The sequence below is a fragment of the Chiroxiphia lanceolata genome, chromosome 3 (assembly GCF_009829145.1).
Source record: "Chiroxiphia lanceolata isolate bChiLan1 chromosome 3, bChiLan1.pri, whole genome shotgun sequence".
In the NCBI taxonomy this organism is placed as follows: Eukaryota; Metazoa; Chordata; class Aves; order Passeriformes; family Pipridae; genus Chiroxiphia; species Chiroxiphia lanceolata.
This window is the reverse complement of record NC_045639.1, coordinates 6241006-6259789: the sequence shown is the minus strand read 5'-3', so window position 1 is coordinate 6259789 and position 18784 is coordinate 6241006. Positions and strand designations below refer to the sequence as shown.

The window sequence follows — 18784 nt, the reverse complement described above, 5'->3', positions numbered from 1 at the left end:
GAGGTGATAATAAAATGGTGTAGAAGAGCCAAAGGGCAGCACTGCTGTGATTTTGTCTGTAGGAGAGATAATGCATCCCATCATCTTTGCTTTGTTTGCATAACACAAGCTGTTAAGACATCTGGTTCAATATTCCATTCAAATGATCCACTGCAAGTCATTTTAAACCATTTGACCCATCTCTGTCTCACCCCACTACTACTGGTAAGGTCAGTTCTTACTGAGTTAGTGCAGCATGACCTGATTTCATGTGTCATAACCAACATTTGCCCTTACTCCAAGGGCCCAACTTCTGTCTTTCCTAAAGAAGTCAGTGTCTTACTCATCTGGTGTGTTTTATGAGTGCTGAAGTTAAAACTTTTGTCCCACTTTTAACATGTGCAGTGCTATTAAATTACTCCTCTTCTGGAGTTTTCTACTTGAAATAACAGTAGGGTGACAGTGTACTTCAGCTGAATTAATACAGCCAGTTTTTCTAGGTTTTGAGTGTTTAGCATGGATTTCAAAGCCTTTGACTTTTTTGGACTGATAATAAAGCTTCCATGGTGCAAAATCATTGAAGGAAGTCTTGATTCAGAAAAAACTGTGTACATATTTAGGGCAATACAGTGCCCACCATGTTTAATGTCAATAAATAAATGCTATTTATGCTGACAGAACTGGGGTTCTCATGACAATAGTTGTGCACATAAAGGGAGAGCATCTCTTTGGATGAACTTGTAAGCTCAAGACTTTGTCTAGTGTGCTTGAAGCTCCAGTTTTATGTTTTTTATTTAAACCCTCTTTTAAAATAAGTCTCACAAAACACATGATTTGAGTGGTTGCTGTCTTTTTTATTCTGTGTTTCACTGAAGGTGAATGTTTTGTTCTTGCACCGAAATTCCTGTAAAAATGAAAGAATTCTGATGACAATGTAGTGCTACGTATTTTCCTGCAGACTCTCTCTGAATGGAAAGAAATATACTGCTGAGTCTTCTCTTAAGATTTAAAAAGAGCATGTGCAAGTTATTCAGATTAGTGAAAATTTGTGATGATGGCACATAGTTGATAAAATACTGGAAAAATATGTGATTGGCTTATTTACAAGCTTTTCTTTCATTTGTTCTTTTCAGAGGGTGGGAGAAAGAAACCCCTTAAAAATGATTAACCAAATGCAATCATTTCTAGAAGAAGACTTCAGTGGCACCAAGTCTATAATCAGTAGTTGCTGTCTGGTTTTGTGTGCATTCACTCAGTTTTAGTGTTTTACTGTGGCCTTAGATTTGTACTGTGTTTGCTGGCTGTGTTCTGATGAAGTAGAACATTTTTAACAATTCTAACTTAAAAAATGATTGCTATTCTTCACTACAACCTTGAAAGCATCTTTCTCAGCCCTTGAAAGAGGAGGAGAAGCTGCTTATTGAAAAACAAACCAAACCTTTTTCTTTCTCTTTGCAATGACTTTTCACTACAGCAAGGCTTAGAGCCTAAATTATTTGTGCAGTAGAGTGTAAAATTAGGTATGCAGACCAAGTTTGGGTTAAGACACTGTCTTTGAAGTACCTGAGTTTCTGAAGTAAAGATTAAAGAATGCATGTCCCCTATGAAGAAAACCACTTTTTTTTTTTTTAATTCATTTGCTTGCAGAAATCATGTTATATCAGCCAGCACTTGGTTGGTGCAGTGAAAGTATATCATTAGCACCTTGGAAAGCATGGAGTGAAAGGTTTTGATTTGGGTGGTAAAACTCTTTACAAGTTCCCAGGCCTCGCCCTTATATTTTAACCAGACATATTTTCCTGTTTTGTTATCTATTCCCTTATCAGGGGCTGGATTCTTGGTTCACAGGGGTTTGGTCACAGTCCCGAATGAGTAATGCAGGAGGTGTGACTGGTACCTAATAATAGTTCTTGTACAAAGCAAGTGCTGCTTTAAAGATAATATCTGTTTGCATTAGATCAAATAAGACATTACTTATAATTTTATTATTTATTTATTATTTTCCTGAAGTGTGGGCTTCTGTTGTAATGACCACCTTGTATCACTTTTGAATGTGGCTGCTCTTATGTTGAGAGAAAAGACGATAAAGGTTTAATTTTCCTTATGGCAAAGCTTGAAGTTGTTTTTTATTGGGCTGTTTTGCTGTTGTTATTTACATTAAAGGAGTAATTTTAATCATACAAATAGCTGTGGGCAAGTTAAAGGAGTTTAATGAGAAGATCTGCTCTAAAGTTCTTGTGGCCAGCAAATTACAGTGTCTGTGCACTAGGCATGGTATACTAATTTGTTTAAAAGAAAGTAATCAAAAAGAATTATATGAAATGCCTGTTGCAATTGTATGCTCAATTTTGAATCACAGTGTATTGCAAATGTGTGACAAGGATCTCAATGGGCTTAAGTGTAAGAACTTGATTAGTTTCATTGCTCAAGACATTTTAAGTTGTTTATAAATTACACCATTGTTTCCACGTTCAAAACTATAGGAATCTTATTTCAAATTACAAACCAGAGAAAGAATACTTAGACTTGATTCAGCTAACTTGAAAAATTTTCCAGCTTCTGATAGATGTTTTGTATTGTATGTCTTAAATTAACAACAGAAAAGCCACTCTAAAAAGTAGGATATGTTTTGGCTTTCTGCTCATATTCATAAAACAGGAAGGAAGACATACAGCAGTTTGATGGTGTCTCTGTACAAAGGGCTTTAAATTGGGGGGAAATGAATAAACTGTAAAAATGACCCAGATTTGCTTGATATTTTCCACATGTGGCCATCTTTATATTAATTTTAGTACAGAAAGAACTAAATATTGAGCTAATTTTTTTTCAACTTGACACTGTTTTTCATTGTTACACCTTCCTTGATCCATGAAAAAATGGGTTTGCCCTCACAAATGCAATTTCCAATGTGTTTGTTTTATTCCATGTAGCTCTTTTACCTTTTTTTTTTTGATTACTGGTAGATTAGTAGATTACAATGTAGAAAATCATTCATTAGAAACAAATAATTCTCCCCACCAATTTTGCCCAGGTTCCCCTTTTCTAGCCAATGAAGATGGTGTGCTCGGAGGGGTGATAGTCCTTCGGTCTTGCAGGTGTTCAGCAGAGCCTGAATCATCCCAAGAAAAACCAACTTTACTAGGTAAGAAATCCTTCTTCATCTTTCCCTGAGCTAGGTGCTAACTCAAAGTGAAAGGTGAAGTAAAAACTGCCTGTGCACGTTCACCAGTGTTTTAAAGCCACAGAGAAAACAAAAAGGAACTGAATTGGAAATGATAAAAATCTGGACAGCGAAATAGGGAACAAACAAGGCTAATCTTACTAAAAAAGAGTGTTCTTTCTGACTTGTTATTTCTAAGCAGAGTTGTGATTCGGAGCGTTCTGTAGGATCCTTCTAAAACCATGGCACAGAAATGAGTTGCTTGTGGCAAGGTAGGATATGTTCCTCATAGGAAAAGTTGCATTTTTAGGTGGGGGTAATACGTATGACTGTTTACTGCTTCTCAGTGGTTTAAAGGCTAAAAGTGCTTTCTTAAAAGTTCCTCGTTCCTCATTTTGCAGGACAAAATGTGAAAATTTGGAGGATACACTTAAAATTTGGAAGGGAAGTTGTTTTATGTTAAAAATCCTTTGAAATGCCCAGGAAAACCTGCTCAGATAAGTCACAGTTTACTATTTGCATTTGCACCCACCAGGAGTGTTTGCTGCTCATCTTGGGATCAGCAGGAAACTGTACTTTGCCTCCACCAGTATCTGTGGTTAAAAAGGGCTTTATAACCCTTCAGCCCTGTTTCTGCCCTGGAAATGCAACCCTCATCTCCCTCAGTGCTTTACAGCAGAACAGGTGTATTACAGAACACTGCCATGTGGTTTTTCTGGGAGAAACACCTAAAAAATCCCAAAGGCTGCACATTATGAGCAGAGCTGGGTAGAAATACAACCCAAAGACAGTAAAACCTCTTTAAGGGAAGGAATTTGGGACTGAATTACTTCAGGCTGACACTTATGCTATCTCCTTTCCTGTGGTGCTCCTCAGACGTGGGCATGTGTGTCTGGTCATGCTGTTAGGTCACATCGACCTGTCTAATATATATTTGTGTTCTGTAACCAGAATTTCAGTGTTTTTCCTTTGTATAATACTCTGCTTTATTATTATTTACCCAACTGTGACATCAATCTAGTGGAAAAGCATCCTGCAACATAAATTCTGCCCTTAAAAAAGAGTTAAGAAAATGAAAATGCAAGTTTAAGTCAGAACAAACAAGATTAACTTAACCTTCAGTTTCTTACGTTCGGAAGTGAGAGAATTTTTTTCTGTTCATTTAATGTTTGTCATTCACGTAAGAGAACGTGTTCTATTAATGGAGGTTTGGCATTTTTTCCTCAAAAATTAATGAAGAAAATGCCCATATGTGGTACATCATAAGTAAAGACTATTTATCCATTGATTCTTTGTTTTCTTTCCACTGAAATAAGATTCAGGTAAACTGTAGCACAGTATTTTTTCTGTACCACAGACATTTCCTGAGTTAATGCACAACTAAACATATGTAGTATTTGTGTTGCTTGTACTGAAAAGAAGTTGGTCAATACTAAAAAATTTACTGTACGGAATAAGGAAATCTCGTGTCTTTGTTACAGGGATCATATTTTTTATTTCTTTTTTTTTAATATTGAAACAAATTGCAAGGAGATGATTTATTAAATGGTTGAAAATATACTTACCTGAAGACATTTCACACGTAATTCATAATTTTCATTGTAGTTCCACTGCTTGTAATAGCTAACAATAACCATGGCTCATATAGGATACCTTGGTGGATAATAGAGAAGGAGAAAATTATTAAAATTGTAAAATACTATATCTAGAATTATCAAAGGCAGACCTGTTCCTCAGCTTCTCAAAAGTGAATGATAAGATTAAATTTCTCTCAAAAAAATAAATGCTTTCACTGGCAGTTGACCCTTCAGGGTGTCAGGGAGAAGTTGGCCCCACTGAATGCCCTACCATTGCACTAAATATGTTTCTCTGCCTGAAAGCTTTTGACTAACCTTTGGTGATACCAGCCCTGAATCTATTACGGGGGAGCAAAGCCCAAACCTCAGTGAAGTTCATTTTTCTTTTATGATGGTATCTACATATCTGTCAGAATCTTCAAGTCTAAACTTTGATCTCCTACTGGGGGTTAATTGCTATGCAAGGAGAAGTGGTTCAAAGCAGGAGTGTGCTCAGCACACTGTGACCTTCCCCAGCCATCTTAAAGCAACATGAGGAATAGGAAGGAGTAAGAGTTTTAAACCCATCTGATGATGCTTTTTGCAGTTGCTCTCAAAAGAAATATATGGAAATGTCTATTCGTGGCATCCTGTGTAATTCATGTAAGACACTCTTGTAATCCAGAGGAGAAATTTATATTTCGCTGCATTTTTTAAACCTTTTACAGAATTCTGGGTAATGCCCTGAATTCTGATCAACTGTTCTTTCTTTTTCCCCCTTCCAAATTATGTACTTAATGAACACAGAGAAAAATGACCAAGAAAACCGTGTGGCAATTTATAAAGCTCCAGTGACTGAGAGCTGAACATATGAATAATGTGCTTTTACTCTGAATTTGTGTTGCAAATTCAGTAGGAGTATGTGTGTGTGAAAAGATAACTGTGTATGTGTCAGGGAATTAAAGATCACTGGAATGGGCTGTTAAATAATTGATAAATCAGGCCACTTTCAGACTTCTGGACAACACCTCACTGCATTAACAGGCATTAACAGCACATGTGAGCAGTGATCCATTATCACTGCAAACACAACAGTTGGTCTTTAACCAACAGTTTGTTAATTTATATCCTAAATTAGCTGTGAGTGCAGTCCCAGAGACCTGAGGCTGTATGGCTGGTGCTGGGGGTCCACGTGATCAGATCTGGGAGTGCTTTGATAGGGAAGACAAAATCAAAATGATCTTGTTTCTTCTCCATCTTTCTTTTCCTCTCTTACCTTTGGTGCTCCTTAAGCTCTCCACAAAGGAAGCGGGTGATTGCATGTGCTGTTGTAATTCAGGATACTTTTGGATCCAGGTCTTGCTCTAATTTTGCCAGAAATCTTTCTTACTTATTGTGTAGTGTTGCTCTGCTTCCCTCAGACACCTCTCCTGCTTTTTCTGCAGGATATTTTGGCTTTCACCAGATGTCTTTCCTGCCTGCTTTATATCTTCAGCTCCCATATTGCAGGCTTGACTACTTCTACATGTTTTCCTGTATCTTACTTGTGCAGCTAAACCACAAATCTCCATTTAGCCATTGGTAGTTATATACTATGTATATATTTATGCTCAGTTCTGTGAAAAAGAAGCTTGTAACTGGCTATTCTGTTCACAGTGTGTCAATTCTACAGAATCCTTGTAGGCCATCTGGGTTTCTGCTGGTTTGGTGTGCTTTTGTCTGGGTTCAAGGCAAGCAAATGAAAATTAACATCAGCTTTTACTTTACGGTTGGAACAGTCACCTGCTTTAGAAATTAGTCCTATCTTTTAACTGCAATTTCTCATCTTGGAGGCTCCAGATCGTTGAAGTAACATTCTCATTCTGGGTATTAGTTCTGCAGTGTGTGACTGCAGATAGTGCAGGAAAATCTGGTTTGTTTGATAGCTGCTTCTTATGAGATTGAATTATGCTGGTAAGTGGTTTTCGTTCTTCAAGTCTGCTTTTTGTCCTTTCCCAAGAGATATTTTAAGCTGTATTTGTTCCTCAAGATTCCAATCTTGTTAAATTACGCCTTATATTTTAATCCAAGGCATTTTTTGTGACTTCTTGCATTTTCCTTTATAGTGGAATTTCTGTGGAGCCATACAACAGAGAGCATGTGTGTAGGATATATGTCTGCACAGGACGGCAAAGCTAAGGTAAGGCATGGGGAATAGGTTTTAATACATTAGAAAGAGTGCAGAAACTAAGGAGAATTTGAATTAATAATAATGAGATATATAAGAAATTTCTATCTTTAATAGAGTGGGAAAAGTAATGGGGTGCATAAGCAGTTAAATGTATCAATTGATTGGGCATTTCTAATTCCTTTTTTTTTTTAATTGCAGCAGTTAACAACCCTATGCTAACAATATGTTATAGTCAGGATAAGGTGTCACAAACACATGTCCATTCCCTCTGCTGGCAGTAATTGTATTTGAATAACTTTATCCAGCTTGATTCAGTTTTACTGGCTATTTAGGGTGGTACTGTATTTTTCTGTGGGCATGTCTTCCTTCAGATAAAGCGATTGCACCATCCCATCAAGGAAGTTGTAAAACAAACTTCAAACAATTCCCAGAATAGCCTCTATGATAAATAATATGGATATTAGCATCCATGTTTTCAGTTTCTTGAGGCCTGATAATTTATTTTTAACAAAGGAAATAATATGTTAAACTTGAATTTAGCAATGGAAACTGGAAAATTCCTTAACATCAAGATCAAGGAGTAGGGATTAAGTAAGTGGATAAGCTGGAATGGATATTCCTGGAAATGGAGCACTGAAGGGAGAAAAAGGTACTGCAGTGTAGCAAGTAGAGCATTTGGGAGAGGTGTTTGGACAATGAGAATGGACGTGGAGGAAGCTGCAAGCAAAGACAGAATCATAATTTCTGTAGACATTTATACATGTGCAGCCATAATCATTCAAGACTGAGAATGAAGAGTTCAGAACTAGTTAGAGGAAGGGGGAATGAGCTGGAAGAAGTATCTGCTGAAGAAGAAAGTTTAGTCATCAGCCATGGAGGGGGAGAGAACTACAAAACCCAAGCCCTTCTCTCTCTCTCTCTCTCTCTCTCTTATTTTTCTTTTTTTTCCCCCTGTATTTTCTGTATTTAATTTGAGAGATAAATACGAAGGAGTATGCGAGCAAGGTAATCAAAGAATGTACAAAAGCAGGAAATCTACATCAGATATTTTAAACAACAAAAAATGGTGTAACATGCTGTTTGAAGCACTGAGAATGGATGAGTTCATCCTCCTGGAGTAAAATGTGTAGGAAAAAAAACTAAGAATGCCTTATAAAGACAAAGATAACAAGCAGCTGGTTAAGGAAGTGCTGGTAGAGGTGTTAGTGAAGTATTTGCTTTCATAACTTATGTACAATTCTTTCCAGATAACTATTCATGGAAGAGAGTGTGATTTTACTTTTTTTCTTAATATTTATTTCAGATTTATTTGAAAAAAGCCCAAACTGAAGCTTAAAGTTCAGATTGAACTGAGAGAAACTAAAGCAAGCTCAGCTGCAGATGTTCTAGTATTGGCTAGTTGGTTTTAAAATCATTGTCTAGTGTTTGCAGTTAAAGAAGAACTGTGAGATGTTAAATGTTTCCAGTGTGCACACCTGCCTCTGGCTTACACTGTGAGGCTCAAAATGTTATTTTTTCTTCCTGGTAGTGTCTGTCTAATTAATAACCAAATGCTAAATATGAAATCTGTCTGGTAATGAGTACTAGCATGACAATGCCATGCCCAGAGATGTTTCCCTACTCACAGTTGCAACATTTGACATCTGGTGTGCATTGTTTTCATACTGCTGGTAAATTCTCCAGCTGGTAATCCTGATTGTGCTGACAGACACAGCTGCTCTTCTTGGTTCACTTTTAAATTATGTTTTTGACCTTCATTGAAGAGTTAATCCTCCTCCCTTTCTTCCTTCTTTGAGTCTGTGGCCACAAATGCTTTCCAGAGAAAAACCACAAACGCTTTTGCTGCTGACTTCTATTGATCAAAAAAAGTCTTCTGTCATAAAAGCTGGAATTTTGTTCTGCTACAACTAGGACTAAGTTATAGATGGAAAACTGGGCTTGAAATAGAACACAATGTATTGCAAGTGAAAAAAAAATCTGTTCTTTAATAGAGTAACTGTTTTGGTACAGTTAATTTTGAGTGCTTGCCATGAAAGAATAATGGGATAAGAATCCATAAAAGTATAAAGTATCACTTGTTTATGGGGACCATAACAAAATGATCAGACAGCAACTTCTAAGGAAACGTTTGCTTTCCTGTTTTTCTAGGGTGGTAAAGAACTTCAGGTTTTATTTCTTTCATCAGTCTAGGACTTGAGTTTTATTCTTAAATTGAGGGGTTGTCACAGTGGCTGATTTTGGACTGGTTTAATTTAATGCACATGAAAACAAAAGCAAGACTTTTAGAAAGTGAGAAGGTTTTTTAGTGTCTACTGCTATTAATTAGACTAATATTAGAATCTTAATTATATAAAGGGGTACATACTAAGGACAAAAGTATCCTGCTTTATAGTGTGGTTCTTTGGGTATGGGAGGTTAATGTAATTCATAATAGAACCCAGCAAATGGTGGTTCTCAACCCCAGATGAAGACTGTGGAGATGCAGGATGCCTTTCTTACAAGACAAATACTTATGAGCTGGATACCAGCTCACCTGCAGACACTGGTGTGCTCAAGATGTGGAGACACACTCGACCAATTAACTCTCAGCAACTCCTCAAAAGAACAGAGGGACAGGAAAGTGGAATGGGAGACTTGAAGTGGTTTGTACATCCTGACCTGCTGGTGCTTCTGGATTTTAACACTGTGAGCTCTCCCAAGTACTGATTTGGAAGTGTCCTTGCAACACGGGTTTGTTTCCTCCCAGTTTAGGGAAGACTGGGTTCTGCAGCTGGGCAGTCACCTACAACCCAGGCAGCCTGAATAATAACTCACCAGCATCAAATGGCTGAGCCTGCAGTTTCCACCTTTTGGAAAGGTGTCCAGTCTATTTCTTTGGAAAGCCAGTTGCCTGGAAAAGTCACCATTTCCTGTTGGATTAAAATGCTTGAGTTGAATGTTACTTTAAAAATCCCGTGGAGACTTGCCTGATGAACTAAGTTCGCACCTTTTTGCTGACACAGTCACCTCTTGTCACATGGTTTATTATTTTTTCTTGATACTGGAAGTATTTCAGCTCCTCCACCACTGATAACTCTGGCAGTGTCATCTTCATCACCTGCATAGTGGATGTCTCATTGTCTTCTCTCAGATTTTCATGCCCTTGAGCCCTTACATCACTGCCACAAGCAGCTGATCAAGGCATATCCTTGCTGGTTCAGCTGGATTCTTTTGTTCTTGTCATCCCTCTTGGCACAACCAGCTTCATAATCACTCGGTGCCAGGGTTTGCCATGTAATTTGGGAAGAAATAATCCCTTGAATTCACCATAATGTGATTTTAAATGTAAATAGGGAATGGGAAGGAAGGAGTATTAGTGGGTAGGTTGCATAAGTTAATTGACTCTTCTCGGTGACATATTCTTCATGTCTTATTGTTCCTTGTCTGCTGCCCAGTGGAGGATGCTGCAAAGGAAAATAAGTCCTTCAGTCTCAAATGACAGTGCAGTGTATGCCTGCAATGTGAGTTCTCATACCACCTGCGTCTCTTGGAGGTTCTGGCCATGGGTAGGCAGCCTTTTTTTTTGATTTAATGTTGTGTATCTCTGCATAACCCAGCAGGAGCCCTTTTACCTCAGGCAGGGTCTGCACAGCATTTGTTTACTCGAGTCCTGCAATATTCTGTGTGCAGAAAGTCTAAGTGACCAGGATACTTATTTTTTCCTGGATCTCACAAGTGTCTTGCCATGGTGATTGAGAGTAGTGGCTCTCAGTGAGGTGGCTGATGTTTTTGCTTGAAAATAGGCACTTCCTCAGTGTTTTCTTTAGTATTTGAAGTCAGAGTGCTTTTTTTCCAGTAAAAGATCCAATCTCAATACCAGCAAAGTGCAGTTTTGGTCATGTATTATGTGTAGGTATTTGAAATAATTTGTCAACTCACTATATTTCTTAATATACATAACTTTGCTCTATGATCTGTGTATAAATGATGCAAACTTTTGCAATTATTTTAAACGTTGCAATACTTTTGAGATATCCTTGTAGTTCAGCCTCATAGGTTTTAGTTTTCCTAACAGCTAGATGACCTAGACCGTGAATTTCTGAAAATCTAGTTGCAATATTGAATGTAATCCAATCCAGTTGCCAGTTTAAATCTCTCTCTGGCAGATACACATGAATTGCTAAGCTTTATGTTATGGCAGGTTTTAATAATGCAAAGCTACATGTGCCATGCTTTCCATTTTCTAATGAGCCAAATTCAAGTTGCTTTGCAAGACGTGGTGTAACAGTAGTGGAGAGTGTTGCATTTTGCTGTGTTTGCAAACATCCATCAGCAGCGGATGCTGTCCACACCAGATGTTGTGGTTGCCATATGCAAACAGAAACTTTTATCTTTGACAGTTCATTTCATTTTCCAGTATGAGGAAACATGGTGGACAGGGAGACCATTTCCAATTCATTTTTCCTGTTGAGATGTCAGGTGTTGTCATCAGATTTATTCAGCTTTACTGATGCTGAAAAATTTAGCACGAGTCCTTCCCTCTGTGTTTGAGGTGATACATGTGACAAACACTGGTTTCAGGATGAGCTTCTGTATTTTGCTTTGTGACTGAAAGGTCTGTGAAAGCCCTTTGTCAGGAGAAGAGCAGTTATCCAGTGCTAGTTGGGTGAAGAAACACATCTTGGAAGAATCCTAATTCTAATTTGAAAATGAGTGGAAAAATTTACTGAGCCTGTTTGGTGAACAGAAATACGAAGTCAAATAATTCAGTCATTCATTTCAGACTACAGAGACAGTCTTTTAACTTCATGAGACAGGAAAATATATGTCACTGTTATACCTAATTTTCCTTAATCTGCACTCTTGTCTGGAGACTGGGGAATCAGTCAGAAATTTTTGTTTGAAAAGGACTCTGTGCATACAGTGGAGCATCCAGTTCTCTCATAAAAATAAGGTTTTTCTATTTATTGGAAATAACCTTCAGTGCTGAGATGCCAGTTAAAATGTTTGGCTCGTAGACCTTTGTGGAAATTCTGGGCTCTGAGATGAGAAGATAGGTTCAGTTTTTTGGATTGAGTTCTTGCATAAAACCAGTGGTTCTAGAACTGTCCTTGTATCTGGCTCACGTGTTTTAGAATGGAGCAGGGGAGATGGGATTGTATATCCAGCTATGCAAATATTAGTGCAGTAGCCTGACTTGGCACCTGCAGTTCAGGATGGTACAAATCACATTTGAAGATATATGGCAGCATTTTAGAACACCTCTGCAAAACCCTGGGACACTGAGCTGAATAGACGATAGGTTGGTTTGTGGCTTTAGTCTGTCTTAATACATGTATAAGTGATTTGGTTGGATATATAAATAGTTTATAGTAATATACTTAACCCACAGAATGAGTCTGAGCTTGGAAAACCATTAACTTCATAAGCAACCTGTATGTAGAATCAGTATTTTCAGTGCCTGACAGCCAGAAACACCCCATCAGTGTGTCTTTCTTTCTGTCATTTGCCAAGAAGGACAATATTCTGGAGCCTCTCTTTTTATTTTTTCCCCGTTATTTCTTTACTGAGATTTCACCAAAGGAGTTGCACATGGGATATTGAGATAGCAGTAGTTTCCAGTGTTTTACAGGGCACCTTCTCCTGTCACACTACAGGTGTACACACAAACTAGGTTGGAGAGGAGCTTCCCAGGAGACAGAGCAGCAGAGCTGCTGCCAAAATGGGCTGTTACTGCTTAGAAAATAAATTGAGAATGTATGGCCAGATGGTTCTCGTGGTGGAAGAGTGTACCCAGCTAGAAAGCTCCAGATTTCTAAAGAATATATGGATTTGGTGATATTCTTTTCTTAAGGAGCAGAGTTGTAGAAAGCAATTTCCCTTAAGGATATGATGTCCTTGGTCTTTCATTATTTCATCTCAATAGTGTAATGAATGGAAAAAGTTTGTTTTATAAATTATTCTGTCTAAAGCACATCCTGAGCATGTAATAAGAGAGCTAAACACATGAAATACTCCCTAGATTTGCTTAAGAACTGAATGTGCTGCCATCTGGTAGTTGTACTCTGTCCTCTTGGCAGTGTTTGATTGACTTCAGCTTTCTCATGCAGCACTGTCTGACTTTTGGCTTGAATTTTATATTCATTTTGCGTTGTATTTGTGCTTTTAATGAAAGAAAACCACCCAAAGTTGTTGTGACAAACTAATATTTTATGTAAATAAAAGGAGGAGACTAGATCTTTAAAAAAATATATCTTTTTGATATTAGTTGGTCTCAAGGTTGTTTCAGAATCCTTGTATATGAGACATGAAGTAAGTCTTGGCATAACTTGTCGTATTTATTTATTTAAAAAAAAGTACACAAAAAATATGTAACTGGAAAAGTAGATCAAATGTTCACGCTGAAAAGATGAAAATGTAGCAGTTAACATTTATTCCAGGGCATAAAGGCCTCTTAGTTTTGAACTTGAAGGGTCATGGAAACTTTGCAGTGCTGCATCAAAAGACACTGAAAGATAGTAACATTCCAGGGTCTGCAGCACTTGGGTTTGGGATTTGGTAACTCCATGATTTTGGTTTGGTTAGGAGGGAAAGAGCGAAGCACTGTCAGTTTGGAAGGCAAGTACACGGAGCAAGAATCAGTGTCTGAAGGTTGGTGAGCTTGTTTGTGCTTTATGGAGGGGTGGGAAGCAAAATCAAATGTTTCATCCAGCATTTGCCTTTTTTTCCTTTGGAACTGTGGGCACGAGGTTCCTCCCTTAAGCTGCAGCAAAAATCTGCGATGAATGACTGGTGACCCAGCTGTTGGTACCTCAGCTCCTACTGCCCCTCACCAACCTCACTTTTCTCTGGGAAAGCAAATCAAATCAGAATATTCTTGGGGCAGTAAAACCTGTTTGTGGAGCTGAAGGTATGGATGGCCCCGTCATTCCTAATCTACCTTTCCTTGGCGTATGGTTTCCTCAAAGAGAGGCTTCCCTGAAGCTGAGTGGAGGATTAATTTAGGAAAACTATTTATTTTCCTTTTTTTGGTGCTCCCAGGCACAATTTCTTCCAGGTGTGGGTCAATTCAACTTGTAAAGCTGACACACTAATCGAGTTCAATTAAAACCTTTCCACTGTTGTTCTTTTTTGTTTGCTTTTTTATTTTTATGTTTTTAAAATCTAAACTTAATTGACTATACAATCTGGTCTCAATGTAAAATATGATGTTGGGATATAAAAATGTAACAAACTGTACAAATAAGCTCTGTGCTTAATTTAAAAATATTAAGTGTTCTTTGATGTTTCTTTTTGTTTACTGAAGTTTGTTCTTATGGTTAAGAACAAGGGAGATATAATTGTAAGAATTCACTTGGGAGTTTTCTGAAGTTGTCTTGACATGGCAGTGTTATCCTTTCAAATTACTTATTAAGTAACATATTTTAAACACTATCATCTTAGATCTGCCTCTTTTTTGTTCTACATAAGGCAACCATGGGTGAAAGTAATAAAAAGTAGTCAGTGTAAACCAGCATCTGTATTTACTCCATTGCATAAAGTATGCAAAGAAACAGGATGCAAGTAAAGGCTTTAAGAAAGGTTTTGTTAGATGTGGTTGGGTGTTTCTGTAAATGCAAGTGTACAGATGCTGGTGTATGGTGGTTTGGGGTCTTTTGTGTGGGAAACATGTTTTTCCTTTTGTAGGAAATGGGGTTTTGTATAGGAGTTGTGTTTTGGACAGCTGTTTAAGCAGAACTGCTTGCTAATGCATTGATAGATAGTGACTACCTGCTTATTCTCTCTTATGTATTTTCCTTTCCTTGCTCAGAAACTTACTAGGATTAACGTATTGGTTTGCTTTAATTGCAGTATCTCACTAAACAAATGGGTAGCATTCTTCCTCTGAGGAAACTTGGTAGTGTGCCCATCAAACATTGCTGCTTTTATACTGTCATCCTGTCCCACTTCTCATTTAGAAATATTCACAGACCTGGAAACATATCTTGGATCTGTCAGTCATAAAAATAAACAATACCCTTCTTCCACTTGATTGTCTTCCTTTTTTTTTTCCTTTAAATTTATGAAATAACATTTACAAAAAGTTGTCAGTTACATTTTGGGGGAAAGAAGAGAGTCTTTGCTTCTTGTAGTGGTAAATCACAGTTGTAACTGAAATTGTTCTGAAAGTAGGAAGATGTTCATATATCAAGCAGGAAGGCCAGAGATCAAAGTTTTAGCAGTAAAATAAAAACACTGAAATGTTTTTAATTAAATCTCACTGTGTAATTTAACTGAAAACAAGACCACCTAAGAGCAGACACCAGGATACCCTTATCAAGAAAGGAATTAAAAGAAGCTGCCTCTGAGACACAAAGTGCCTCTTCAATGCAATGAACTGTGGTTACAGTTTTAAATCACTTTCTGCTCATTAGTAAGTTATTCTTACTGAACTTTTCCGTCTATGCTTCTTGTCAGAAGCCATTGCCTCATTGCAAAGTACACGTTTTGCAATATTTAAATCTTTTAAATGGGATAATGTGTGTACAAACACTTAAATATGTGGTGGGCTGCACTTCCAGGAAGCTGTAATTTCTAAATGCCAGCAGCTTCTCTGTTGTGAGCTTTATACCATGGTAGGAATCATTTGTAGTTCCTAATTTAATGTAACGTGAGCAGTTTTCACAGTGTAAAAGCATTTGCAAGGGGGATAAAAAGTCATTACTTTTAACCATGAGTCAAAGTATCTTTTCATAAGTGGGTGCTTTTGCCCCTCAGTAATAAAACTCACTGAGTTACAACTGAGTTTTAAGCTGAAGTTTTGTGTACACAGACACACGTGCCCACTTTCTGGCTAAAATGCTCCAGAGCCATCTCAAAGGCTTTTAAAATTTCTCCAGGAAAAAAAGATGCCTATTGGCAGAAACACAATTGTTTTTTGGGTTGATTCATTTGATAGTTGGTAATGGGAAGTATTTGGAGGTTTTGAGGAGGACAAGTAGGTATTTTATGCAGAGAAGTTTCCTCTTTCCATCCTGATCATTGCAGTTGCCTTATGCTCTGAAGTGTTAGTTTATTTAGTTTGTGTCCAAGGTTTCTGTTAGGTATATTTCTGTACTAAACTCTTCTGAATCTCCCTAAGGAACAGGCTTATAAACCGTGAAATACCAGAATTATTCTTTTGTCTTCACTATAGATATTCCTTTCTACTTTCAGTGCACTGGGTCATCCAGTTTAGCTCTTCTATGCATCTGTCACAGTCCTTTTTTTTGTGTGTTAAACATTAATGCAAAGAGAATAGAAAAACAAACTCAGTTGTTTGCAGCTTTTCAGGTTGCTTTGTAGTTTGTCCTCAGACTTCAGTGATGGAACAGCTTAATTATTCAGTACTTATTACTTTGCCCTGCATAATTTTGCCTCTTCTCAGTCATTAATACTCTCTTGACTTTTCCACAGACTCACATTTCAAGGCTTCCTCCCGGAGCTGTGGCAGGACAGTCCGTGGCAATAGAAGGAGGAGTTTGCAGGCTGGAGAGTCCAGAGAGCAGCTGATTCCTCACTTCATTGCAAAGAATGTGAATTACTTTTTGTACAATAAGGGGTTGTTTTTTGTGTTTTAACAGATGTTGGAAATTCTGCTCTTGTTTTATACTCCGTATTGCAACCACGTGCACCATAACTTGAGACAAGTGCTGCTGTAGTTTATGTTCTCACTCTGTGAATGGGGGTGTGTGCATGTTCATTTTTTCCCCTAATAAAATAGGAACTCTCCCCAGTTGTGCACAGATCATGTATGATCAACGACTGTGTTTTCATTGGTTTATGTTTGAAAAATAACGAAAAGTTTAAAAAAAATAATTATTTAATTTCAAGATGTGGTCACAATTGTCATACGTGTTCTGAGTTTAAAAGTTACAGGCCTTTGAAGTGGCTCTGTAATTATGCAAAAAAATGATTATGGTTTCTAAGTTTTTAGCGGTTTAAGGAAATCCGGAGTAGTTTAACCATGAGTTGTTTTTTTTTTCCTCCCCAATAAGGAGGATTTTTTTTTTCTGTTCAAAGAAGTGGTTTCAGTGAAACAAACTAGAGCAAAATTAAGGCTCAAATTGTTTTTTTTTTTAAATAGTCTTTTAGGTCATATCTCTTGTTCCCAAACTAAGATGTTAATAGCTCCAAGCTGTATGTATTACAAAAAGCTATATGAAGATAATGTGTAATGCAGTCTTTATGTATAATGGAATATTACAGTGTAAATAAGAAAACAAAGTTTATGGAAAGATTGGATATTATTCTTCGCTTCTGTTTTAAATCTATTTTTAAGAGAGGTACAGAAATGAACATATTACTGGATGCGAAGTGCAATGTGTATTCAGTGGCTGCTGGGAGGGCTGGTACTGAGCTTTGGTGTTGGTAAAGCAACTTCCTCAAGTCCAGCCCACAGCATGGGTATTTATATAACTGTGTGTAATATGTATGTACTGTGCATAAATTTACTGTAACTCTTTTGATACCTTCGACAAAACTGCAGTTTTAAAACAATGTAATCCTTGTCTGCCTCGTGAAGCGTTGGCAGCTGAAATGGTGTTTGCCACGAGTCCTAAAAGTGAGTTCTGACGTACAGCCTTCCACTGAAGTCCTTTTTCCTTCACAGCACTGGCAGCAATAGAAGACTTTTGTAATTCATTCATTGTCCTGATAAGTATGCCAAAGAGAAGTTAAAATAGTTCATCTTTTTCCCTGGTGGATATTTGATAATTCTGTTTTCAGAAATAGTGGATGAATAGATATTCCAACTGTATTCGCTTAACTGGGCATTGTACTTGCCTGTTTTGTAATGTTGTGCCTGCCTATAACACACATACTTGACTCATGAAATGGTTATATTGATTGTAGTACCAATCTTTCATGGAAAAGAATAAATTTTTTTTAATAGCCTGAGTTCATTTTCACTGTTATACTACAGCATACATTGAGATGCTGTCATCTCTGTGTGGTTTTTTAATTGTGACATCAAAGTTGTCCTGTAGTTGAAGGTATTTTGATACAGTTCTGTAAATAATACAAAACAGGGGCTTTCCAGGTTGCAGGTGAAATGCACCAGTCTTGAAATAGTTTGTGCTGAAGTAACCAGACTGGATCCTCAGTGACACACTCGTGGGGTGATAAAGTGAACTGTCCCACAGCACTTCAGAAATGTTGAAGCAAAGAATCTGTGCTGTCACAGCCATTAAAACTGCTCTGACAGGCGGCATTAAATGATTGTGTGGGCACTTCATGGTGTGGTGAGTGAAAAATTGAAGATTATATTTGCACATACGCACATTTGAAAGTGGCCTTGTTATTGGAAAAGCTAAAGGAACAGTGTTAGCCTGTTTTCCTGATAAAAGTGCTATTCCATCATGATGTCATAGGAACTTTGGTGTGAATTTACTTTTTCATGAAGTAAGTGTGACAGAATGGCTTACAAAATGTAAATGTGCAAATTGTTTCTTCCTCTTACTTGCTTAATATCTCTTTATGGAGATTTGGATTCCAGCATAGGAGTTTTATTTTTGTGTTTTACTTTTGCTTTTGCATCTATATAATACTACAATCAATTGGGGTTTTTTTGGGGGCGGGAGTTGTGTTTGTTTTTTTATTTTTATTTTGTTTTGGGGGTTTTGTTTTTATTTCTTTGTTTGGTTTTTCATTTTGGGTTTTTTGGTGAAAAAAGCCAGGCTTCTTCAGGAAGCTACTTAGGAATTAGTTGTTTGAAATTGAGCAATTTGCCTTTTCATTGTCCAGCTTTTTCTCCTGTTTAGGTAGAGGAAAAATGAAAAAAAAAGGATTGTCTTATCTTGAGAATCACAGGCAAGGTGCAGAGCATAAGCCAGGTGCAGAGCTGACTTATACCTAAGGCACTTAGGAAAAGGAATCTGTCTTAGAACATGTACATTTTGGTATCAATTATTGTGAAGATGG

At 37.4% G+C, this 18784-nt stretch overlaps 1 protein-coding gene across 5 annotated transcripts in view; it reads left to right on the top strand.

The window, feature by feature from the left end:
* The window catches only part of TASP1 (taspase 1), a 78605-nt gene extending 60844 nt beyond the window's left edge, over positions 1–17761 (top strand). For all 5 annotated transcript variants that reach the window (XM_032683522.1, XM_032683520.1, XM_032683517.1 and 2 more), the window contains 3 exons: positions 3011–3121; positions 6801–6874; positions 16280–17761. In XM_032683522.1, the coding sequence (XP_032539413.1) occupies positions 3011–3121; positions 6801–6874; positions 16280–16375 (281 nt within the window). In that variant the 3' untranslated portion in view covers positions 16376–17761. The remainder of the gene's footprint in view (positions 1–3010; positions 3122–6800; positions 6875–16279) is intronic.
* The last annotated feature ends 1023 nt before the right edge of the window (positions 17762–18784 follow it).